We start from the raw sequence: 24,687 nt of genomic DNA, 5'->3' as shown, positions 1-24,687 counted from the left end.
GGCAGAGCCGACGGCCTGCTGCAGGCAGCGAGAGCTCAGCTGGCCAGGGCTCGGGGTAACCCCACCCCAGGCCAGGGTGACGAGCTGCTACTGTTAGAGGGCCGGCAGGACACCTCTGAGACCAGAAGCCCCATCTATTGTGGGACCTCCAGTCACGCACAGACCTCAGGACTGGGCAGAGCACATGCAGAGCGTGCCCAAGGGCCGCGGTGGTCGCCATCTTCAGCCCGCAGCACTTTGACCACATGCGTTGGCGCCAGCCAGCCACCAGCCTGGCCAGGGCGCGGGTGGCCAGCGAGGCTGACGCAGTGCTTGCCTTTGGGGGGCGTGCAGTCTGGCAGGGAGGTCGGTGTGTGGGTGCGTCATCGCGAGTCCTGATGTTTGCGGGGACTGGAACAGGCAGCGGGTAGCAGACCACGTGGTGGGTCGGAGGGTGGGGATTGCTGCACAGTGACTCTGAAACTCGGACAGCTGGAGAGGCTGCTGGGAGCATGCGTGAGGGCCGGGGGGCAGAGGGGCTCTGGGGGGCAGGAGGTGTCTTCAAGCCCCCTTCGTTGTGACCGTGGATGTGCTTCGTTTTGCAGATCGTTGGGTCAGTGCCAGGCAGTGAGTTGAAGTGGAGAAAGTGAGCTTGCCCTGTGCCTGCTCAGGCCCTGCTTGGTGTGCCGGGCACTTCGTGTCTGGCCGGCGATGGGTTTGGGCCTGGCCTCAGCGCCAGTTCTGAGGGTCAGAGTGGCGTGTCCTGTGTCCATAGACACCTGTGTCATGGCTTTCTGCCCCTCAGGTGCTCACTGACCCACAGCTCTGGCCACCTCTTCTTCCTCTCCTCGGAAATCAGGAGAGGGGTTTTCAGGGTCCCCTAAGCGCGGTCCATCACAGCCCCTGCACCGCGGGACGTGGTCTGTACTGTGGCATTGCCTCCAACCACCCATGGCTGCGAGTCCTGGAGACGTGGCTCGTGTGGTGGCGGAGCTGCTTTTAGTTGGACTTCACTGACTCGGGTGCGAATGCGCCGTGGACCCCGTGCTAGGGCAGGGATGAGGAGAGGCAGCACGCAGCACTGAGGAGCCCGTGGGTTTGCTGCTGGTGGGTTTGCCACGTCTTTGGACGCTGTTTGGTTGGTCCAGTGTGTGTTCCCGGGGGGGGGGGGGGGGGGGATGTACATGTGGGTGTGTAAATGTCTATTTGTACCTTCTTGTTTATTTTGACTGCATTTCTCTTAAAGACACCGGGGCAGAATTACTGGTTGGTTTACTTGGTTGGTTTGGGGTAGAGTTGAAATAAGCCACGCTGCGCTTTTACATAAATAAGCTACAGTCAGCATCTGAAGTTGGTCATTTTCTGCTTAAACCAAGGCAGTGAATTTCACACCTTTACTGAAAATTGGTGTGTAATTTGTCCACTTCCAGTATTCTGTCTCAAAATGGAAGCCAGTGGGAGTCACGGTCTTGGCCTCTCGTTCTCTGCCTCCCCTCCTGTAGGGGAGGGTGTGGCTGCCGAAGTCATCTGCCTGTTTCAGGTCCCGTCCAACGTGGACAGAGTGGCGGAGAAAAATGCCTGGCCTCCAGTTTGCAAAGCCTGGGTCCCTGGTGCCCTGTGCTCTCCTGAGTTGGGCCAGTGGGAAGCGGGTGGCGGAGCCTGAGGCAGGGCTGCTTGTGTGGCTGCTCTGTCGCCAGGGTGGCTGTGTTGAATCTCCAGGCCCGTGGCCGGAATAAAGGCGTCCTATGCTGGCGTGTCTCCCGTGTCCACCCGCTGGGCCCCGCCGCACTGCCATCAGATACCCACTCAGACGAGGGCTGCGGTGGGCCCCAAGGCTGCTTCTGACCTTCCTGCCCGGTCCCTGCTGCATGTGTGGGCCGAAGTAGGACTGATGGAGGAGGGGAAACAGTTCTTCCTCTGTGACAGAATTGACGTTGACTGGCATTCTCGCGTGGGCAAAGGGTGAGGGCTGCTAGCGGTTATAGTGCCAGGAATAACGCTCTCCTGTGGGCAGACGCTGCCTTCTGCAGGTGCGTTTGGAGGAGAGGGAGGCTGGACATGGCGTCACCACCTGGGCCTGAAAGTGATGTGTGACTTAGTTCACATTTCTCTGGGGGTGACTTGTTGCAGCCCCAGCCCCACACAGCTGGGGGTGCTGTCCACAGCTGTCACCAGCCCTTGTGTGGGCCACCCCACCCCCAGGGCCACCCCTCCCAGGTACCACCCCAGGCTCTGCAGACAGGGTAGAGCTTTCCCACAGGTCTGCCCAGTTCCTCCTCTGTCCCCACGGGGTGGGTGTTGTCCCAGCTCCTCTCCCCTGACGGTGGTGTGGGGCCGCTCCCTCCTGACTGTGCTTTCCCGTCACTTCTTCAATAAAGCCAGCACTTGTGGTCACTCATGCTCCTGCCCTGGCTCCAGGGTCTCTTCTGGAAGGATGTGCCTCTTCCCTGTAGCCATTGATTCCACCAGGAGCCCACGTGGTTAGGAGAGCACAGAGGAGAACCAGGCCAGGGTGGGGGTGGAGGTGGGCGGTGCTGACCTCAAAGCAACCAGAGGGGAGCCCTGGAAAGGGAGGCCAGAGATAAGCCGAGCACTAGGAGTCTCCCTGTGGGCTTCCTCGGACAGTCTCGCTAGTGTGAGTCTCTTCCCTCGTCTCAGCTCACAGGGGTAATTAGTCATGAGTGGGAAGGCAGAAGTCTGCTGTCCGGTTTTCCCTGTTTTAGACGTCTTTTGCATCTGCAGTATGTTGAAATTTGAGCCAGATAAGATTTTGCCTGCCCAGCATGATGCCAGGAGACACAGGACTCGGGGACACGGGGACACGGGCCGCTCCTCTGCTGTGCGTGTGTGTGCAAGGGCTAGCCGGGGAGCGTGCAGGGGGATGGGGGAGGGGTCCCACGGAGGAGTTGAGAGGGCCTCGTTAATTCCCAGAGGGGATTCTTCTAGGCCCTGAGCCAGGGGGCTGTGGAGAAAGCTCATAGACTGAGTCCCAGGACGCCTCCTGGCGGCCCCAAGCCTGCCTGGCCCTCGGCTCTCGGTAGGCTGGGAGCTGGGAGCTGGGACTGGCATGGGGCACCGCCTGTCTGCTTTCTCTGGCACTGGTTGTGGCCCACGTGACCCCTCGGGTGGCTGCCCTCAGCTCTCTGCAAGCCCAGGAGCCCTGGGGTCACAGGCATGGGTGCGGGGAGGGCCTGCCGGCCCCTTTGAACATCCCGTGCCAGAAAGAGCCGTGCGCGGGTCTTGAGACCCAGCTGCAAAGTGTTGGACCGCGGTGAGGGACAAAGACATGTTCCCTTAATCAGTATGACTTTGGGTTTGCTCCTAGGAATGTTCCGGAGAATCACAGCAGCCGCCTCTAGACTCTTCACCGCAGATGGCGCCGAGGGCAGTTTCTACAGCCTGGAGAGCTTGAACGCGCGGGTGCGCGCCATGGTCCCCACGCACCCGGCCCTCGTGCTGCTCTGGTGTCAGATCCTGCTGCTCGTCAGCCACACCGACTACCGCTGGTGGGCCGAGGTGCAGCAGACCCCCAGGTGCGTGTGCCCGCCGCTCGGGGCCCGCACTCACGAGGCCGTGCCAGGGTTCTGCTGTGTCCTCACCTTCCTTTCACCGACACTGTTGTGCGAAAATGTGGTCTGCCTAGAGGCGCGCCCAATCGCCTCGTTCTTTTCTTTTTTTTAAGAGTATATTTTACTGATTTCGCTGTTACAGTTGTCCCCATTTTTCCCCCTTTGCCCCACTTCACCATGTACCACCCCCTCCTTCCAGCATTCCCCACCTTGGTTCATGTCCATGGGTCGTGCGTGCAAGTTTTCTCGCGTCTCCTATTTCCTATGCTATTCCTAACCTCCCTCTTCCTAGTCTGTGCCTACCAGTTATGCTGCTTATTCCCTGCACCTTTTCCCATACTCTCCCCCTCCCCCGCCCCCTCCCCACTGATGACCCTCCACATGATCTCCGTATCTATGATTCTGTTTCTGTTCTGCTTGTTTGCTTAGTTATTTAGATTAAATTATTGCTGGTTGTGAATTTATTGTCATTTTAATGTTCATAGTTTTCTGATCTTTTTTTTCTTAAAGAAGACCCTTTAACATTTCATATAATAAGGGCTTGGTAACGATGGACTCCTTTAGCTTTTTCTTGTCTGGGAAGCATTTTATCTGCCCTTCCGTTCTTTTTTTTTTTTTTTTTAACATCTTTATTTGAATCTTAAACTAGGTTTCTTTCTTTTTTTTTTTTTTTTTTAAGATTTTATTTATTTATTTATTCTTAGAGGGGAAGGGAAGGGAAGGAGAGAGGGAGAGAGACATCACTGTGTGGTTGCCTTGCGTGCGCCCCTTACAGGGGACCTGGCCTGCAACCCAGGCCTGTGCCCTGACCAGGAATCGACCCGGTGGCCCTTTGGTTCGCAGTCCAGTGCTCAGTCCACTGAGCCACACCAGCCAGGGCTGCCCTTTCATTCTAAATGATTTCTAAATGATAGCTTTGTTGGGTAGAGTAATCTAGGTCGTAGGTCTCTGCTTTTCAGGACTTTGAATAACTTCTTTTCTCTTGCTGCTTTTAAGATTCTCTCTTCATCTTTAACCTCTGGCATTTTAATTAAGATGTGTCTTGGAGCGGGCCTCTCTGTGCTTCCTGGACTTGCATGTTTCTTTCCTTCACCAAATTAGGGAAGTTTTCTGTCATTATTTTTTCCAATAAGTTTTCAGTTCCTCTCTCTTTTTCTTCTCCTTCTGGCACCCCTATGACGTGAATGTTGTACTGCTCAAAGTTGTTATCCCAGAGGCTCCTTACCCCATCATCCTTATTTTGGATTCTTTTTTCTTCTTGCTCCTCTGATTGAATTTTTTTCCTTATGTTCCAAATCATTGATTTGATTCTTGGCTTCATCCACTCCACTGTTGATTACCTGTAAATTTTTCCTTTTTTCACTTAGTGTAATCTTTATTTCTGCCTGGGTCTTTTTTATGCTGTTGAAATACCAAATGAGTTCCTTGAGCATCCTTGTCACCAGTGTTTTGAACTCTGCATCTGACAGTTTCCTTATCTCCATTTGGTTTAGTTCTTTTTCTGGAGTTTTGATCCATTCTTTCATTTGGGCCATGTTTCTTTGTCTCCTCGTGTTGGCACCTCCCTGTGTGTGTTTCTGTGTATTGGGTAGAGCTGTGTTGACTCAGTGTCTTAGTATCGTGGCCTAATGTAGGAAAGCACACCTGTAAGTTGGATGGGGCAGGTCCTTAAGTACTCGCCAGGGCAGGGCAACCTCTGTGAACGAGGTTGGTGGAGTCTCAGATATGGTGTGGCTGCTCTGGGGTGCTGTGTGGGGGAGGGCTCAGAAAGGGGACAGTGCCGCTACCTGGCCTCTGGAGTTTTGTCAGGGTAGAAGCGGTCCTCCGGCACTGGCCCTGATGCCAGACACTTCCGTTTCTCCCTGTATGCCACTGGTGCCCTTCCGGCTGCTACCCCGGTGCTGGAGCCCAGAGGGAGTGGGTCTGTGTAAGTCCTAAGTCCGTTGCAGCCACTTTAAGAGGAGACGCCTGAGAATCCCACAGTTTCTTCTGCCACCCCAACCCCCACTGGCCTTTACAGCCAGAAGTTATGGGGATTTATTTTCCTGGCGCTGGCACCCAGAGCTGGCTGGTCTGGTGTGGGGCTGGGACTCCTTGCTCCCCAGGTATCCCTCCTGATTTGTATCCACCACACATGGGTGTGGAACCGCCTGTCTCTCCTCTCCAAGTCTCTGCCTCTCCTACTCATCTGGACAAATGTGACTTCTTTAATTCCTTGGTTGTCTCACATCCGTACAGTGCGATTTTCTGGCAGTTCTGGGTGATAGCTATTTTGTCATTTAGTTGTGATTTTTGCTGTGATTGTGCTGATGGGTGAGTGTGTCTACCTGCACCTGCGGCCGGACCAGAAGTCCTGTCCTGTGGGCCATTCTTGTCAGGCTGTGTCCCTCCTGCTAGGTTTTTGTCCTTAAATTGGTTCCAGAGCCAGACATGTTGCAATGTCTTAACTTCTTCTACGTTGAATGTGGTTCTGGTTGTCCTCAGATAATGAAGTAATTGTTGAGCAACATTCCAAAATGTTTGGAGGTGACTAATTTTTTTTTATTATTTAAAAAGAGTTATTAAGTACCTGATTGTGGGTGGCCCTGTTTTTGCAGACAGTTTTCAGGTTTAAACCTCGATTTCTAGGCACTCTCTCGCTCAAATGTTCGTACTTACGTGGAAATAAAGCTTTGACTCCCACTCCTCTTGCAGAGGCTTCCGCGCGGTATCTCTGGAAGGCTCCAGAGCCCACACAAGGAGAGAACGCTGGGCAGTAAGAGACTGCCGGGGCCACCGCAGTGAGGTCAGCTGCCCTGCGCTCTGGGGAGACTGACCCACATGGGGGCCACAGGATCCTGGCAGACCAGTCTGTTCTCGCTCCTAGGAACAGCCGGTGCTGGCGGCATCCCTGCCTGTTGCTCGTGCTCTGCGTGGGGACATGTGGGGACACACAGGAAATCTGCAACTCTGCCGGCCTCAGTCATGGAGGCTTTCTCCTGTGGTTCTTCTGGAACTTTCAGACCTTCAGCTTTTAGCTTCCAAGTTAATTTTTGCAAATGACTGCATGTAAGGCAGAGAGCCGTCTTTCTCCCTGGGGGACAGTCCTTTCAGCAGCGTCTGTTGCAGACACTGCCTCTCACTTTTGCGTCACCCTGGCCCTTCTCTCAGGAGCCCCTGGAGTCGTGTGTGCAGCCCTTTGCACGCACTGCGTTGGTGGCGCAGAGACCTCAGGCAGTGCGGAGCTTTGTTCTTTCGTGTCAACCTAGTCTTGGTCCCTTAGGGCCTCCTGTTTCCGTGTCTGCCTTTCAGAGCTGGCTTCTCAAGTGCTCACAGTGGCCTGCTGGGGCTCGGGCTGGGGCTGCTGTGGACCTGTCGGCCGGTTTGGGAGGAATTGCTGTCCCTGTGGCGGTGGCTCATCTGGCCTTCGGGCATGGTCTGTCCCTGTACTTAGGTCTTTTCTAATTTGCTGCAGTATCTTGTATTTTTCTTTTGTGGTAAATAAGTGTTACATACATGTTATGTATCTGTCCCTGAGTCTTTGTGTTTTGGAACATACCTTCAAATGGTACTTTTAAGGGGGCCGGCCCTGGCCCCTCTCCATGCCCAAGGGACTTTTGGTGCCGGAAGGGAGAAGGCTTTTTCCTTCAAACCACTCCGTGTTTTGTGGGGCGCAGAAGATGGGCTTCCCTCGGGGTGGCGTGTAAGGCACCAGACTGCAGGGGTGTCAGGAATTGCAAACCTGTCACTGAACTTTCCAAACCAGAGAAGGTAAAGGCAGATCTGGTCATTGGCCTCTGGTGCTGGAAACACCCGAACAGCCCTGAGGGCCGACCAGCGTCAGAGGCGGCAGTTGCCGCCTGACAGGACTGGGAGTGGGCGTCTCCCGTGCCAGGCTGCCTGCCAGCGGCTAGGTGTGCAGGCCCCCGTTCCCCTGGCCCTCTCGCTCTTCCATGTCTGTCTTCACATGTGCGTCTCATTCTCTTGTGCTGGTAGGAGTTTAACCTCCCAAAGGTCCTTCATCACCTTGGTGATGCCCCCGTTCACACTTCCCGTTCCTCCCCTCACCTGTGTGCCCAGGGTTAGGCTGCGGTTGTGTCAGAACCCTCTGGACCTGGGAACTGGGCTCTCTGAGACCGAGTAACAGAAAGGCTGCAGCAGACGGCCCGTGTGAGCGAAGTGAGCGAGGGCGAGTGTGGTGTGGGGTTCACCAGGTGTCCCCTTCAGCTTTTGAGGGCAAACTACAGGGCGGCCTGAGTGCAGGTGGCTCCTCTGTGCCAGGCGTTCTTCGCCCTCTGTGACTCAGTTCCTCGTTCTGTAACGTGTCGTGTTGTCCCCTGTTACCCTGCAATGCAAGTAGTGGGTTCTGCGCCCCATCTGCACTTGACTTTCACGGAGACAGAAGGCCTTCGTGGTCACACACGGGGGACACTCAGGGCACACAGTGTGGTGAGCATTCTACCGCCAAGGGCCTTGTGCCCAGAGCTGTCCCAGGTCGCACCACGCTCGTCCTCCACGTGTGTGCTGTGGGGGGAGGGTCTCTGTGTGTCCGAAAGGCAGTGAAAAGGAGCAGCTGGAAGTAGGAAGTACGAAGGACAGCTGCTGGTTTTGCCTGTAGACTCGCCAGATGTCCCTCGAGTGCATTGTCGTGTGACACCTGCCCCAGCTTCCGGCCACACTGGGCAGCAGGGCCCCTCTGGGCACCGGCCACCACGGTGGGCTCTGCTCTCGTCTGCTTCTGGGTGTCAGAGCTGCACAGGGCTATGATTTGCTTTTAATCTGCACCCCCACTCCTTGCTGGACATTTAGGGTCCTGCTTGCATGTGCTGTGGCACTGGGGGTGTGGTGTGGCAGTCACTTCCCCAGGTGTGTCCCAAGGCTTGGGCATACAGCCCTGGATTTGGGGTGTTCACTCACCGGCGGCACCTGGCAGCACCCGTGCAAGGTCCCACGGTGGTGCCCTGCCACCAGTTGGGACCCAGTTGGGCTGGAGTCAGACCTTCTTCTTATCTCTTGCTAATACTGGGGTCAGAGACTCTGCCCTTCGCTTCCAGAGGCTCCTGACCCTACCGCTGTCCTGTCGCAGACATGCTTGGGGCGAGTACCATGGGACTGGCCGGAGGGCTGGCTGGGAAAGGGTTTTCACGGCGTGTCACAATACAGTGAACACACTCTTCTGTACCACATGCCGTCAGGGGTCACCACTGTCCCCTCTGAGAATTCCCTCCTGTCTCCTGGCTCCCTCCCCTGGTTGTGTGTGTCGCTGTACCGAGCCTGGTGCCGAATGCCATACAAGTGGGAGGCTACCGATGATGGCCTTGAGGCTGGCTGGGTGCTCATGCTCGGCACACATATTGCCGCTCACTCGTGGGTGCGGCATGTATCAGTGGCGCGTCCCTTGTGACAGTTGAGTGCCGCTCCATCACGCAGGTGCACAGCGGTTGGCCTGTCTGTTCCCCAGGTGACACTCATAGAGGGCGGTTTTACAGCTTTTTAACTCTGCAGGACTCTTCATACTGGTTCCCTCCTGAACTCGGAGGGGCAGCAAAAGCAGACTCGTTTTTGAGTATTCCCACCTGTCTGCATCCTCTGTATGTTGCCCTGAGCCTTGGCCGGGACACGGGTCGGTGCCATCCGAGGTCAGACCCAGATGGCAGGGGGCTGTCTGCGCCGGCGGCAGCGCCGTGGCTCGGGTGTTGGGGGGAAACCGAGTCTCCCAGTGTGTGATTCCCATCTCCCTTGGGAGAGGACAGAGTGAGGAGGAGGGACGGGGACTGCAGTTACCTTCACGGTGGGGGTTCCGTAAGAGCAGGGACACTGTGGGCACGTCTAGAGCGCCAGCCTGTCACTGGCCATTCACTACAGTCGGACCTCAGGGTCGTCTTCTGGTGTGGCAACGGTGTCATGCCCGCCAAAGCTGGGGATTCCAGCAGCCAGTGAGCTCGAAATGAGGGAGCTGGCAGACGCGCGACTACCGTGGTCTTGACCGGTCAGACATTTTCGTCTCTGCCTGGGAAGGCCTCGTTTCTTCAGCTCCCCAGGCTTTGCTACCGCTTGGTGGGGGACTGGGGGTGTGCCCCGCACGCACGCCCTGCTGCGGCAGCACTTAAACCCTGGCTCCAGACCCAGGGCTGGCCCTGACCACCTTCAGTGTTTTGAAAGTGAGCTCACTGCCCCGCCCAGAAACCTCGTCAGCGTGTCTGTTGCTCCTTCTAGAAGACGCAGCCTGTCCAGCACGAAGTCCCTGAGTCCCCAGATATCTGAGGAAGAGGAGGACTCCGATTTGGCGTCCAGACTGGGGATGTGCAACAGGGAAATAGTCCGGCGGGGGGCCCTCATCCTCTTCTGTGATTATGTGGTAAGTGCGGCGACACGGGGGTGGCTGGGGCCCGGGGATCACCCGAGCAGGCTGTCTCGGCGCAGACCGACAGCCCCCTGGCCTGGTGAAGCCCAGACTTCAGGTTCTGCCTCGCTCAGCTGCAGAATGGGAGACCAGGCGTGGCCCTTAGGTCCCGTTCAGCTGTCCCTTGGTGTGCGCACGCAGAGTGGCGCTCTGTCCTGCGCAGCGCTGGGCGGGCGTGCCCAAGGGGAACCCTGGGTGCGTGGTAGTGGTGCTAATGAAGCGGGTGTCGGCGAGGGGCGTTCTGGTGGCATTTTTCTCAGGCTGTGGAGGTATTAGATGCTCGCTGCTGCATTTGTTAAAAGATTCTGTTTGCGTGCCATTCTTTTTTAAAGAATAACTTGAATTTTTAACCAGAAAACTAGTATCACACGTTTAACATAGAAAGTTTCCAAAAACCAAATTAAGTAAACAGAAAAAAAGGAAATTTCTTGTAATCACTCAAATAAGTTCCTTACATTTGTCACATTTTGGCGGGGGGTTAGTACTTTTTCCACATCAATATAAAAAATACGCGTTTCTTGGATGGTAGCGTCTACTTAATGCTATCGTGTAGCAAAACACTGTAAACATTCTTAATTGGAGAAGACACCGTAGAGTTCCTTCTTCAGCTGAGCAAGTGCCCACAGTTTTTGTTGTGAGAGCGGGTTATCAACGTTCAGTTTTTGCTTTACATCCTTGGTGCTGGACTAGTTTTCCTATCTTGTCACACTTCTGAGAAATGATACAATTACACGATACGTACGTATTTCAGAACGGGTAGGTCTTCTTTCTAATTGACATGTGGGAGCCATTCATGTTTTGGAGTCAGGGATTCTAGTAAAACTGGGACAGCTATGGGGAATTTTCTTTTTCTGCTGACCTCTCACAAGACCGGAGCCAGAGTAACTGGAGCACACCCTCAGCAGCCCAGACCAGAGCCAGGGACAGAGCAGGGGCGGCTGTGCACGGGGCGGCCCTCGCCGTCCCTGCTGCTCTGGGGTCGCGCTAGCTACGGCAGGTGCCTGACGGCTCCCCCACAGCCCTGGGCCACACTCTCCTTCCTCCAGCCATTGTCTGGTGTCCCTTGGGGCTGGACTGCTGGGTCCCACTCCCTGCGGGGTGTCCCTTGCAGCGGTCGCAACCAGTGTGTGGATGGAGGCGACGGGCTCTGTCAGGGGACCCCTGCCTGTGGATGAGTGGTGGCAAACGGCAGCCATCTTCTGCGAGGGCTGGAGCTCGGAATTCGGCTCCCCTCCAGCCCTCTGGCCCTGCCCGCGGCTCCGATGTCCGTTCTTGGGGGCCTGCTGGACGGTGAGCCCTGGCCATCGTCTTCCGCAGTGTCAGAACCTGCACGACTCCGAGCACTTGACGTGGCTCGTTGTGAACCACATCCAGGACCTGATCAGCCTGTCCCACGAGCCTCCCGTGCAGGACTTCATCAGCGCTGTCCACCGGAACTCCGCCGCCAGCGGCCTTTTCATCCAGGCGATTCAGTCCCGCTGTGAGAACCTCTCTGCTGTAAGTCTTGTGGTCGCAGCGGTTGTCAGCCACTGTTTCCTATGCCTGTATGTAGGGTATCGGCATTCGATCCGCTGATCTCCTTCTCTCCAATGCCAGCCCACCACTCTGAAGAAAACCCTTCAGTGCCTGGAAGGGATCCACCTCAGCCAGTCAGGCGCCGTGTTAACGCTGTATGTGGACAAGCTTCTGTGCACTCCGTTCCGTGTGCTGGCTCGCATGGTTGACACCCTCGCTTGTCGCCGGGTGGAAATGCTTTTGGCTGCAAACGCACAGGTACCGAACCAAGCCCTGGCGCCAACCTCTGTCGAATCCGAGCAGGGCAGGCCGCGAGTCGGCTGGGGTTTCCCTCCGCAGGCGCGTTCTGCATCCGGCTACTGAGAGAGACGTGTAACGTGTGTGCGTGGTCGTCTGTGTGTGTCTGACCCCTGCCCCAGTCTGCCTTGCCGACGGTAGACGCCCCCTCAGGCTCTCTTCTGAGAGTGAGCGTGAGGTCATTTCGGTTCTTTGTATGCGGCGAAGCCCCTGATGTGTTCCTGTCCACTGTAGACCAGCATGGCCCAGTTGCCGGTGGAAGAACTGAACCGAATCCAGGAGCACCTGCAGAGCAGCGGCCTGGCGCAGAGGTAACTCGGGACCACGTGCTCCTTGCTTTGGCTGTAGAGACTGAGATTCGTAAGGGAATACGCGCTGATGTGCTTCGTAGACGGGTTTGCTGCAGAGGGCCTCGATGGTGAGCCTTGTTCTGGACACACAGCGCGGCTTCACTCTCTAAGAGGTCCCCACTGACGGCAGAGCCCCTTGCCACTGGGGCAGAGGTGCGTGTCGCCCCCGTTGCTGTGTGAGAGCGCCTGGTGCTTGCTGTGGCGGAGGGCGCCAGGCGTCGCCAGCTTTACCTTGGCAACATCACAGCATGTAATCTCATTGCTAAGTGAGAGTTGTTGGCTTGGAAAGACCTGACTCAGTTCTCCGTGTGCATTTTGTTAAATTTTATTTCTTTGTAGCTGTTTATCACTTAGTTTGTTTGCAAGGTCTTCAGAAGCTTCCATGAGAAATTATGACATCTATTATACAAGTGTATGTGTATTCCTACCACTACAAAGTAAATTGAGACAGGCTTTTACCTTTTTTCCTCCCCAGGGGTGGGTGGGAGTTGTGGAACGAGAGAGAGGAGTAATTCCCTGTGACTCCGTCTGAAAAGTGCCTGCTGCAGGCGTCTTTAGTTGGGGAGGGGAGTGACCGGGGGGCCGACCCGGTCGGGGGGACTTCTCAGTGTGCCAGGCTGCGCTGTGTTGTAGTTTGCACGTCACTGCGGCAGCTGACGGTGGGAGTTCGAACCGTTGTCCCTGTGTGGCCCCAGAGCTGGCACTCGGCCCGGCCGCGGAAGACGACAGGCAGCCTGCGCCAGGGGGCGGTCCGTCTGTGTGCGATCGGTGCAGACCTCGTCTTGCCGGGCGGCTGAGCGCGGGGGCCTTCCACCGCCCATTTGTGTTGATGAAATGCCTTCACTAGCCTCAGCCCACATGCTGCCTGGCGCAGGGTCTGTGTGCAGACGAGGCTCTGAGAACAGGCACAGGGCACGCGCAGGGGCCACTGAGAGCGGACGCGGGCCTAAGTGCGTGTCCTCGCGCGCATGTCGGCACGGGGCGCAGCATGGGAAGGAGCGCTGTCACGTCTCCCGTGGGGTTGGCTCTGACCCACCTGCACTCGCTTGCAGGCACCAGAGACTCTACTCCTTGCTGGACAGGCTGCGTCTCGCCACTGCCCCCGGGTCCCGTGGCCCCTCTCCTCCAGTCACAGCCCACCCGCTGGATGGGGACGGGCTCCTGGCACTGGACACCATGAGTCCAGACAAAGTAAGTGTGCGCCATGTCCACGTGTGACCCAGGGGCTCTGTCCGGGCCCTCAGTGTGCAGCGGTGGTTCAGTTAGTGAGCTGTCATGGGGCTCAGTGCGGCTCCAGCGCACCCCTGGCCTGCGCTGGTCCTGCCAGCTGTGCGCAGGGTCCCGTCACGGACACGGTGCCTGAGGTCCAGCCTAGGTGGTCAGCGGGGGCGTGGGTGAGAAAGGAAACGCTGACTTGGACGCTGTGGCGGGGGCATCAGGGTCATCGCTGGTAGGAGCAGGCATTGGGTGGCCACAGCCAGCACAGGCCCACCAGGCCTGCCTCCCTTTCCTTACTCCTGCTGACCTCCTGTGTGTTGACCCCACCACCCTGAGAACCCTGGTAAGTTATCCTCACCCTCTCCACTCACCCCTCAGAGCTGGGGACCGTTTATTTGGGCCCTTGGTGCAGCTCAGTGCTCTGCTTCCCTGGAGGGGGTTCACTTTAAATACGAATTGGGTTTCAAAGCCCAGCAGCCCAGGCACACTGTAGCAAAAGCTCAGGTCTCTGTCCTCAGGTTCAGTTTGTTAAGAGTTTCTGCTGGGCCAGCCTTGGGGGGAGAGGAGCAAAGCTGTACCCGTAGCAGGTGATGGTGTGATGCCAGGCGGTGAGGGGGGACACAGAGGAGGTCTGTGGCCTTTAGTGCGGAGCCGAGTGGAAGGACGGTTGACTGTTCGTCAGGTGTGCAGGAGAAGGAGCAGGTGTGTCCAGACAGTGGAGCAAGTTCGAAGATAAGCCTGTGAAGTGGCTCTGTGGTTTGGGGAGCACGGCCAAGCCAGAGGTCACTGCTACAGGCCTGCGTGTGCCGTCCAGGGGCTGCCAGTCCTCTGGTCTGGGGCAGGGTGGGGCAGCATGTTTCCAGTGGCGCAGAAGCCCCTGGAAGCCCCGCCCACTGCAGGCTGTTACCCACCTTCCCCCTTCCCAGGACTGGTACCTACGCCTGGTCAAATCCCAGTGCTGGACGAGGTCCGACTCTGCGCTGCTGGAGGGGGCGGAGCTGGTGAATCGGATCCCCGCAGGTGACATGAGTGCGTTCATGCTGAACTCGGTACGCGGGGCGCAGCGGGCGGGGTGCAGCGGGCGTGGTCTCCCCCCTCTGCTGTTGTGTAGGTGTGCTTGATTGCTCTCATCCTCGTGCAGCCGCCCGGCTCCGCTGCGGCGCTGAGGGCCTGTAGTCCAGGCAGGGCAGGCCACGGCGTCTGTCCCGCTAGAGCCCAGAAGGAGGCAGTGTGTGCTCCAGTCAGCTTTCCACATGTGTGAAGAAAGTGGGCTCCTGTAAACCAGTCCGCTGTCCTTGCTCATTCTTGTGGGTGTGAGGAGAGGCCTTGCTTGAGTGCCCCCCCCACGGTGTGTGGCTGAGTGCTCCCGTGGTGTGTGTAGGGGGGCCCCCACTTCCTCACCAGGCGTCACGAGGTCCCCACCCACACTCCGGATGCCGTGCCCAGGCTGCCCTGGCCGAGCTTCCATGCCCCTGTACTCTGCGCTCCTGCAGGGCCTGTGAGGCGTACAGCCCCCCCTCTGTCGTCCAGCGCAGCCTTAGCGGGCTCCTCCTCAGCCCCTGCGCTGAGCCTCCAGCCAGACCACCGGCCTTCACTGTTGCCTCCAGGCGCCCCAAGTGGGAGTGAGGAAGCAGCAGGGACGGGCGGGGGGCGGTGATGAAGGCTGGGCAGGGGGCGGGGGGGTGAAGAATGTGCCCCAAGTACGAATTCCCCGTCAGTTTCAAAGTAAGCTACGTTGAGAAAAACCCCCAGGAGAACTGGCCCCAAGTCAGTTTGCTAATAAAGTCGCTTTAGGGTCCATTCAGTGAAAGCTGATTCGCTGAGTGGTCTGTTTCATTACCAATTCATGGAGTTTCCCAAGTTCGGTAACGGGGCTTCCCACAGCCTTTAGAGGCCCCGGCGCTGGCGGAGGTTCGGTTTCCGCCGACGAAGGTGACGTGCGCCTTCCTGAACGTGGACCGAGGGTCGAGACTCTGCCTGGAAACTGGCCCCAAATCCTTAAATGGCCTTCAGAAGTTGGCCAAATAGTACAAACTGCAACGTCATATAAAGCGCTATTTTTCAACCGGAATTGTAGCATTTGTACAGCACTTGGATTTATTTCAGATGCTTTCGAGCATAACCTACTTTTTTCAAACTTTGGGACCGTTAAGGGATTTCACTGGTTTCTCTGATGGCACGTCAGCTTCATTTTGTATTTCTGTCAGTTAAAGTTCTGTCAATCAATTTTTGATTTCAAACAAATTTGAAGGCATAATAAAATGAAGACAGTTTGTTGTCATTGAAGCGCCTGAGAGAGACAAGCCCTGAGCGTGAGGTTAACTGAGTTCGTTTCCGAGAGTGGGACACTCTTCACAGTTTCTTACTGCACATGGGTCTGTGCTGCCTCAGGCGTGTGTGCACGAGCCTTTCTGCTGTTGTGTTACCTGAACGAAAGCGTCGTTGTCGAACCTTTAATGCCCTCATGCAGGAGTTCAACGTAAGCCTGTTAACCCCGTGCCTGGGCCTGGGTGCTCGTGAAATTTCCGGAGGCCGGAAGAGTCCCCTCTTTGAAGCGGCCCGTGTGGCGACTCTGGACCGTGTGACCAGCATGGTTCAGCAGCTCCCCGCCGTCCATGACGTTTTCCAGCCCTTCCTGCCTGCGGAGCCCACCGCCTGCTGGAGCCAGCTGAACGAGCTGTTCGGTAATGGGGGTAAAAATGCCTCTTGGTGTGAGAAGTGCCGCAGGGCCTGAGTCGTGCTCTGCGCCGAGTAAGCGTGGGGTGAATGCCGCTGCTCTGAGCAGTCGGAAGCGTTCACGGAAGTCACCGAGAGATGGCGCAGGGGACCAGCCCCGCGTGGCTTCTGCTGTGTTGGCCGCTGTGCCGTGAGTTGGCCCGGCCGGGCCGCGAGCCCTGCGGGCATGCTTGGACCTGCAGCGCGCGCAGGTCAAGAGGGTGTGCACGTGTGCGTTCGAGGAACCGTGTCTCCAAAAATTGCCGACTGCCTCTCAGAGGTCACGAGTCTCTGCCAGACTTTCGTCCCCCCACGAACAGCTTCTGTTTCAGGGGACGCTGTGTTGTATCGCTCCCTGACCACACTGGCCCGCGCCCTGGCCCAGTACCTCCTGCTGTTCCCCAAGCTGCCCGGCCACCTGCACCTTCCTCTGGAGAAGGAGAGGGACACTGTGAAGTTTGTGGTCGCGACCCTGGAGGTGAGGGGCTCGGGGACTTGGTGTCCCTGTGAGCAGGGAAGGGGGCGGCCTGCAGCGCCACTGGGACGGCGGAGGAAGGCAGTTTGTCTGGGAGCCCTGGGCTGCGCGCAGTCAGGTGCGCCCTTCGCTGTTGCCCACCCACACCTGCCCGCTGGTGGCCTGTGCCTGCCCCTCACCTTCCCGGGGCTCTTGATGTGTGCTGGCTCCACGGCCTCATGCTGTTGGCGATGTTGCACTTCCTTCCCCTGCCCCCAGAACTGAGTGAGAGAGACTCTCAAGAGCCAGGCCTGGGCCCTGGGCTCCTGCCTGAAGTGGTCGTCCCCGACCCACGGAGGCTCTCGCCTGTGAGCAGGCTGAGGGGAGAGGGTGGTCAGAGAGGAGGGTGGGCCGGAGAGGAGAGGGGAGGGAGAAGCCAGGGTGGGTGCGGGCCGAGCGCAGACCTTCAGGGTCTCCACAGCACAGTGGGGTCAGCATGCGCTCAGTGGGAACCTGCGCCCTGGATTCTGACTGCCTTTGGCTTAGAGCCCAGGCCCTCTATTTGCGTTGTTTCCCAGGGAAAGGAGGCGCACAGGTGCAGTGTGCTCCCTGACCCTCCCTGCTGGAGAATTACTCAGCTGGGACGTGTGTGTTATTGCAAGTTGAGCAGCAGACTTGCACTTTCAGCCACAGGGTTGAGCCCTCTGTGTCAGCACTCGCATTTCCCCCGAAACGTGTGTGCATCGTGAGCGCACCGCCTGCCAGACAGCTTTGGAAAGGAGCCGGACGGAGCCGAGCCGCGTTGCTGGCCTGAGCAGGGGCATGGCCGAGCCGGCCTCGGCATGCCGGCCCGGTGCAGCAGCGAGTGGCTGTGGGAGGGACCCATGCTGTCTGCTGTTCACGGATCCGAACAGGCGTCAGCTTGAAGCCAGTCTGCGTCCTCTGGGTTTCAGTGTAGGCAGAAGGCTGGCGAGTGTGGCGCTACTGTGGCATGAGCCCTGCCAACTCTTGTGTGCCTGCTGTGTGCAGGGGGAGGTACTTCCTGTACCACCTTACTCAGGTCTCTCTGCAACCTGTGACATGGGCTCTGGTTCCTATTCTGCAGACGAGGGCAGGGCGCAGAGGCTCACCCAGCTGGGGCGGAGCCACTCTGGCATTTGAAGCCAAGGCTAGCTGTGTCTGAAACCCAAGCTCTTAGATTCAGCCTCCTAGACTGCGACAGAGGCCGGTGCTGTGGGGGCCCTGAGGTAGAGCCGGCAGGAGTGTGGCCAGGGAAGCATTTCCAGAGGATCCCGCAGAGCTGAAGGGAGAAGGCACAGCTAGGTCGGGGTGGGTGTTCTGGCAGGGAGGGGAGCCCCAGAGACTCTGGGGAGCAAGTGCTCGGGATTGAGCGGAACAGAGTGGAAATGCCAGCCCCTCCCTCTGGAAGGGCAGAGTTGCTGAGACTGGCCAGCTTCCCAAGCCTCCGACAGTTCCTGGACGGCTGTAGTTGTCTGCTTCCCTGATGGGCCCCCAGTAGGAAGGAAGCAGGGGTCTAAGCCTCTGTAACGTTGACCTTCCCCCGCAGGCGCTCTCCTGGCATCTGATCCGTGAGCACATCCCACTGAGCCTGGACCTCCAGGCGGGCCTGGACTGCTGCTGCCTGGCCCTGCAGCTGCCCAGCCTCTGGAGCCTGCTGGCCTCCCCAGAGATGGTGACCTACGCCTGCTCACTCATCCACTGCGTCCGCTTCATCCTGGAAGCCAGTGAGTCCGTGACCTTGGCGGGCTTCTGTCCTCTGTCCCTCGAACCAGTCATCAGTCCGCAAATCTACTCATAGTTACGTTGTGCCACCTGTTTGCCAGGTGCGAAGTTAGAAACTGAGGGTGGAGGTGCGCATACAATATGGGCCTTAATCGTCAGGATCTCGAACTCTACACTAGGGTTTAACTTACATTTGCTCTTGTGGTCGTCTTGTTTAGATTTTGGAGTTCCAACTTTCATAAAAAATACTTGTAATTTCATGTCTCTCTAATCATTGGTCCCAGCTGACTGTTTCCTGCTTTTAGTCCTAAATGATCATGGGCTAATAAGATTACGTTCAAAGGTTACTTGTTTTCTGTTACAGTTGAAGCGCTTGTTTCTGTCCACATGTTGTAGAATAAAAATGAGTTATTCTCTTCAAGGGACAATGTTCTCAACAAGGGCCGTTAACCAAATTTTTGAGCAAACTGACATTATAGTTAATAGGTTGGAGGGTGTTCCGAAGTTTTGTGTTTTTAAATTGAACATTATAGAGTGGTGTTTTGAAGTTTCATTGTTCAAATTGTTTTCACCTGTGCATTTGTGGCCACCTTGGGAATGGGGGGCCAGGGAGCGCCTTTTCAGAGCCAGCCTCCCCAGGGATCTTGGAGCCCTTCCAGCAGCAGGGAGGCACCGCTGCCCAGGGACGGCCTTCGGGCTGGGGCGTTGGCAGCAGACAGCGGGAGCCCAGCTCCTTATGCATTTCAGTTTGACCGAGCGACACTGACGCCTAACGCTAGCCTTGTCTCAAACTGTCTGAGTTGGTTCGGGGACGTCTGGGCCTCATTTCACAGAGTTTGTCCCTTTGAAACGTTATGACGTTGCATAAAGGTGAAATTCAAATGAAAAGGAATGGTAAAGTGTTTGGAAATTCTTTCGTATGTTCCATTATGGTTTTAGTTGTGGTGCAGCCTGGGGACCAGCTTCTTGGTCCAGAAAGGAGGACGGACGCCCCAGCAGCTGCCAGAGAGGACGCAGACTCACACACCCAGAGTAAGTGTCCAGGCCTGTGCTCTTCACTGTACTTCTGGGGGCTGGAGACGTACTCACAGAAAAGGCAGTCCTGGTGGTGCATGTGAGCCCTTACAGGCCGACTTAGCTGTGTCCTGCGGCTCCTCCCAGCGTTGAAGGGGACGTGGCGCTGCACCTGCTCCTCCCTCCACCTGCACTGCTTCCCCTTCCTCAGGCTCGCTGCCACTGACCCTCCAAACTCTGCAGGGCATCCCACGCCCCTCCTCCCCCCTGCCCTTGCCCCTCCCCTCCATCCTCTCCTCCCCCTCCCTTCTCCCCTTCCCCTTCCCTTTCCCCCTCCCTCCTCCCCTTCTCTCCCCCCTCCCCTATCCATCCCTCCTCCTGCTCCTCCGTCTACTCCTCCTTTCCCTCTTTCATTCTGTCTTCCGTTTCAGCACTAGGTTCTCTGCACCTACGGCTTTGTTGTGTTCAGGGTGAATTTCCATTGCTGTGCGGACAGTTCAGGCACAGGAAGGGTCTGAGTCAGGGCAGGCAGCGCTGGCTGGAGAGCATGTAGTGTAGGCTCGTAGAACGGTAGTCATCCTCACAGCCCCGTGCAGGCTGGTGCGCTTCTCTCAGCCGGAGAAGAAGCCTCTTTACCACATCTGTAGGATGGCGCCCTTTAAAGGTTGTCCAGTAAGTCTGATCAAAGTCCACTGTTTCTCTTGGCTCGGGGTTTGACGCCTCAAGCCCAGTGAGTGCCTTCCCCACATGAGGAAGTCGCCTCACCAGGGGACTCTCATGGACCATGGGAAGTGCTCACACGCGGCCCTAGACGTGGGTTCCGCTCAGCGCACCCTCTGCACTGGGAGGGCAGAGGGGTCGGGCTGGGTGTGCGTTTTGACCTCTCCTAACCATGGTGCTTGTTTAGGCCCTGAGTACGTTACTGCAGCCTGCAGGATGGTGGCAGAAATGGTGGAGTCTTTGCCATCCGTGTTGGCCTTGGGGCATAAGAGGAACAGCAATACCCCTGCATTCCTCACGCCGGTGCTCAGGAACACCGTCATCAGTCTGGCCCGCTTGCCCCTCGTCAACAGCTACACGCGCGTCCCCCCCTTGGTGAGTCTGGTCCTTGCTCTGCAAAGGCAGGCCCCTGGCCGACCCTGATTGCAGGCTCGGATGCAGCCTTGCCCCTGGGGGCCTGGGTTCTGCATCTCATGCTGTTGCCCGCCTGCTTCCTGGGGCGGGCCTGACACACAGCTGGAGCTGGCTCTTCTGAAACAGGGCGACGGGAGCATGCGGGCACAGGCCGCCACTGGACAGGCGGAGGCAGGGTCCTTCCTGCACCGGGTGGCATCCCACCTACCTGAGGAGGGGCGCTCTGGGGCGGTGTGACAGCACAGGTGTGGGGTCTGCAGCTCAGCAACTTCGTTTCTTCTCGCCCCCGCAGGTCTGGAAACTTGGGTGGTCCCCTACGCCAGGAGGGGACTTTGGCACAGCCTTCCCTGAGATCCCTGTGGAGTTCCTCCAGGAGAAGGAAGTCTTCAGAGAGTTCATCTTCCGCATCAACACACTAGGTAGTGCGGGCTCCTGCTCGGCCCCAGGGCACAGAGTGTGGGGGAAGCGCGGTGCTCCAGAGCGGGCTCCGCTAGTCTTAGTCCTTGAGAGGGTTGGGCATGGCCTGCTCATGGGCGGGCCTTCCGAGTCACGGTGAGAGATTCCACCCCAGCTCAAGTGTGTGAGAGAGTTTGACCCCACGTTTTTACGCTCAGGCTTGTTTGAAGGCGGAGTGGGTACCCTGGTAATGGGTGGTGTGGGGCCAGTCTTCGTAGGAGGCACCCCCGGCAAGCAGTGCCTGATTGTCTTTGCTTTCTGGGGTCACTGACGCCACCTTGGTGTGCAAGACCAGCTGACGGGCGTGAGGGAGCCGGCCTGGCTCCTCTGTGGTGCAGAGGATGACTTCAAAGAAGAGAGAGCACTGGGCTCGGGTGGGCATGCCCTCCAGCTGCTAGGCCCCAGCTCTGTGGGTCCCGCCTGCTTCCTGGGACCACTACACGTTTACAGACTCAAAGACGCCCCGGTGCCTGCGCTCAGCGGCCTTCCTGTCTGCAGCCTTCTCTGCTCTCTGCAGCGCAGCAGGGGCGGCCTCTGTTTGCCCCCCTGCATGTCTGTGATCTGGTGGGGGTTGTAGGGAGCAGATCCTGAAGGGCAGTGCCCAGCTAGGGTGTTCCCAGGAGCATTTGTCTCGGAGTCTGGCGTGGGCACCTGACGGCCCACTCTGCGTCCTATTGGGCGCTTCTGCCTCGGGCTTCCACAGACGCGGTGTCAGGGGGACCCTGGATGTCTGGGCAGGAGGTGCCCACTGCACCTGCCTTTCCTTTCAGTCACTGGACGATGTGTTACCCTGGGTAGCAGCCTGAGGCCGGCTGCCCTGGGGGCAGTTTTTCTTGCTCTCCTTAGAGATTGTCACCAGGCAGCCCCCACCTCCCCACCGCCCAGTGCCAGCCTGTCCTCCTTCCTGAGCCATCCTTGAGTGTGAGCTGTCTGATAGACCACGGGCCCCGGGCAGTTTTGCGATCTTGTCCTGCTCTTTGCTCTTGCTCCTGCCCACTTGCTCTTCGCCCTGTGTGAGTTCCCACACCCGTCTGTCTATATTTATCCAAGTGTGTGCCAGTGACCCATATCTTAGTCTCTCTCTTTCTGCATCCAGCTTAGCAAGGATACCCTGTCCCTTGTAGCCCCAGGGCAGGCGACGTGGCCACTTCCTCCTCCAGGTGATGAGTGGGGTCATGGAGTGCAGCCCTCAGACACGGCTGTCCCCCCAGCAGCACCTGTGGTGTGGATGCCCGGAGAAGGCCCGTCCCGCCGCCCCGGCTGGACCGCGCTCCTTTGGGACCCGGGCTGGATGGACCCCCAGTTTTGTTTACATGGACACGTAGAGGCAGACTCCACACTGCACACACGTGGCGCTCCACGTGGCAGGCGGTGCTGTACGTGCATCCGGGAGCTCCTACCATGGCACTTCCAGGCCCCATTCCACTCGGCTGCGTCGACTTGGCAGGGGTCGAGGGCCGCCTCTCCAGCTGGCCGCCTGGGCTGAACTCGGACGTGTGTGCGTCCGTGTCCTCGCTGATGGACGGGAGCTGCCAGTGTCAGGCATCACAGAGCCGTTCTGCGGGTTGAGGGAGCTGCTGTCTGCGGCCCTGGGGTCCTGCCTGTTCCAGTTAGAGTAGGTGACCCTCTCTCACGTAGCATTTGCATTCACAGGGTGGACCAGCCGGACCCAGTTTGAGGAAACATGGGCCACCCTGCTCGGTGTCCTGGTGACTCAGCCCCTTGCGATGGAGCAGGAGGAGAGCCCACCGGAAGTAAGGTTCTGTGCAGGCCCGTGTGTCCACCGGCTGGCACATGTAGCAACTTGTGAATCGTTTGTGGTGGCAGAGGAGGGCTGCATGGTCATTTTTCCTGTCTTACATTATTTTTACGAGTCGCCAGATCGTATCTGGGCCGATGTTCCAGAGCAGGAACAGGCCTCCCTGAGGCTGGGCATCCTGCGTGGACCCCACGGCTGGGGTGGTCCCAATGGCTCCCCGTCAGGGCCAGGAAGAGTCCCCCAGGGGCTGACGCCCGTGTGCGGGCTGAGCCAGCATGGGAGGTGCTTCGTGGAGGTGTGTGCAGGTGCCTGTGTTCCTTTGTCTCGGCTGCTCTGCAGAGGCGTCGCCGGGCTGCTTGGGGTGTCTCCCGTGTGAAGGTGGTGTTAGTAGAAGCCAGTATTAGATGCAGCAGAGCCTGAGACGTTAAAATGGAGCGTCAGGGGACAGGCGCCCTTCATTCTGGTGGGTGGTGTGGCCGACTCGCAGGAGGGACCATCCCGGTGGTGGACATTGGACCACCGACATTGTCTGTAAATCCATGTGCAGATGCCACCAGGTTGTCACGTGCAAAGTCCCTCATGCTAGTGAGGAAACTTGAGGGATTCTTATGTGGAGGTTTGTGCATGGGGGAGCCTGGCTTTGCTGCAAGTCCCAGTGTGTGCTGCTGTGGTGGGCGTGGGCAGGCGGGACAGGCGCTGGCTGGGGGGCTCGTTCCTCCGTGATGCTCTGGGCTCTGGCTGCCCATGACATGGTCGCGTGCGGGTTGTCGCTGCAGGAGGACACGGAGAGGACTCAGATCAACGTCCTGGCCGTGCGGGCCATCACCTCCCTGGTGCTGAGCGCGATGACTGTGCCCGTGGCCGGCAACCCGGCCGTGAGCTGCTTGGAGCAACAGCCACGGAACAAGCCCCTAAAAGCTCTCGACACCAGGTTTGCTGAGTGGCCACATGTCTCCAGGGTGCAGCTGTGGAGGGGCCTGTAAGGCGCCCCCACCCCACCCAGGGAGCAAAGCCAGGCTCCCCCACGCACAAAGCCTCCCCAGGGCCCCACCCTTTGGTGCTGAAGTTAAAAACAAAACCACTGCACACTTGCCTCAAGGCGAGAGGTGCGACCCAGACGTGACATGTGGCCAGTGACAAAGGGCCACCTGGCTCTGCAGAGCGGGCGCGGGACAGGGTCGCCTGCAGAGGCGGCGTCCTCGGGTGGGGCCGGGGCCTCTTCCCAAACACTGAGCCTGCGTCCTGAATTCCAGGTTTGGGAGGAAGCTGAGCGTGATCAGAGGAATTGTAGAGCAGGAGATTCAAGCAATGGTTTCGAAGAGAGAGAACGTTGCCACCCATCACTTGTACCAGGCGTGGGACCCTGTCCCGTCTCTGTCTCCCGCTACCACAGGTACCCGTGGGCAGGGGCGCTTGTCCACGGCCAGAGCCCGTGCTGCCAGCACACAGACCACAGCGGTCAGGCAGAAAGACCGAATCCTGGTCCCCTGTGGAGGCTGTTCACTTAGTGCGGTGATTTCTACCTCTTTTCATCTCGTGTGGCATGGCACCCGTCAGCTGATTACTAAAGTTCTGCAGCACACCAAAGGTGTATTTTTGCCTGCCTGGCAGAAGAAATAGGTATAATTTTGATTCATTTGCACCACAGACGGCTGTTGTGCTGGCTGTTTTTACCTGCAGTCTAAGGGAACTGAGATCAGTGCCCCCGCCTGGACAGTCAGGTGTGGCACGTTGTGAGTGTTCTTGCAGCGCACTGGCCGGCAGTTGCCTGCTTACGTGCTGCCCTGACCCATCGACGTCCGAGCCTCCCCTGGACCGGGGAGCCTGGGCGTGCCTGCCTGGGGCGGGCACAGGGATCTGTCACCGTGGAAGAAGGGAGTGTTGTGGGGTTTTCCCTTCAACGCACGCATTTTTGTTGTTGAACAGTTGGGTTTTAGGCCACAGTTACTGTGGTTCCTCGGTGTTTTGGGAGTTGTAAGAGGCTGCAAGTTTCAGCATCCTGAAAGCGTCCGTTGGACAAGGTTGCGTGTGGCAGTTAGGCCCTCAGACCCTTCCCGGGGGTCAAGCTGGGCTGTGTGTGAACTGGGGACCCTGGAGGAGCT

The 24,687-nt window shown here is 57.9% G+C and overlaps 1 protein-coding gene across 3 annotated transcripts in view; it reads left to right on the top strand.

Annotated features, from left to right (window-relative positions):
* HTT (huntingtin) overlaps positions 1 to 24,687 on the top strand; it is a 111,716-nt gene that overhangs the window by 76,209 nt on the left and 10,820 nt on the right. For all 3 annotated transcript variants that reach the window (XM_053923220.1, XM_053923219.1, XM_053923218.1), the window contains 16 exons: positions 3,305 to 3,512; positions 9,744 to 9,885; positions 11,248 to 11,427; positions 11,527 to 11,703; positions 11,977 to 12,053; positions 13,145 to 13,283; positions 14,237 to 14,359; positions 15,781 to 15,994; positions 16,358 to 16,503; positions 18,047 to 18,224; positions 19,162 to 19,254; positions 20,144 to 20,331; positions 20,663 to 20,789; positions 22,480 to 22,580; positions 23,362 to 23,516; positions 23,839 to 23,978. In XM_053923220.1, coding sequence (XP_053779195.1) covers positions 3,305 to 3,512; positions 9,744 to 9,885; positions 11,248 to 11,427; positions 11,527 to 11,703; positions 11,977 to 12,053; positions 13,145 to 13,283; positions 14,237 to 14,359; positions 15,781 to 15,994; positions 16,358 to 16,503; positions 18,047 to 18,224; positions 19,162 to 19,254; positions 20,144 to 20,331; positions 20,663 to 20,789; positions 22,480 to 22,580; positions 23,362 to 23,516; positions 23,839 to 23,978 — 2,388 coding nt within the window. The remainder of the gene's footprint in view (positions 1 to 3,304; positions 3,513 to 9,743; positions 9,886 to 11,247; positions 11,428 to 11,526; positions 11,704 to 11,976; positions 12,054 to 13,144; positions 13,284 to 14,236; positions 14,360 to 15,780; positions 15,995 to 16,357; positions 16,504 to 18,046; positions 18,225 to 19,161; positions 19,255 to 20,143; positions 20,332 to 20,662; positions 20,790 to 22,479; positions 22,581 to 23,361; positions 23,517 to 23,838; positions 23,979 to 24,687) is intronic.

Source organism: Desmodus rotundus, chromosome 4 (assembly GCF_022682495.2).
Source record: "Desmodus rotundus isolate HL8 chromosome 4, HLdesRot8A.1, whole genome shotgun sequence".
Lineage (NCBI taxonomy): Eukaryota > Metazoa > Chordata > Mammalia > Chiroptera > Phyllostomidae > Desmodus > Desmodus rotundus.
The sequence above is the reverse complement of the archived record's forward strand: the minus strand, read 5'-3'. Positions and strand labels throughout refer to the sequence as shown.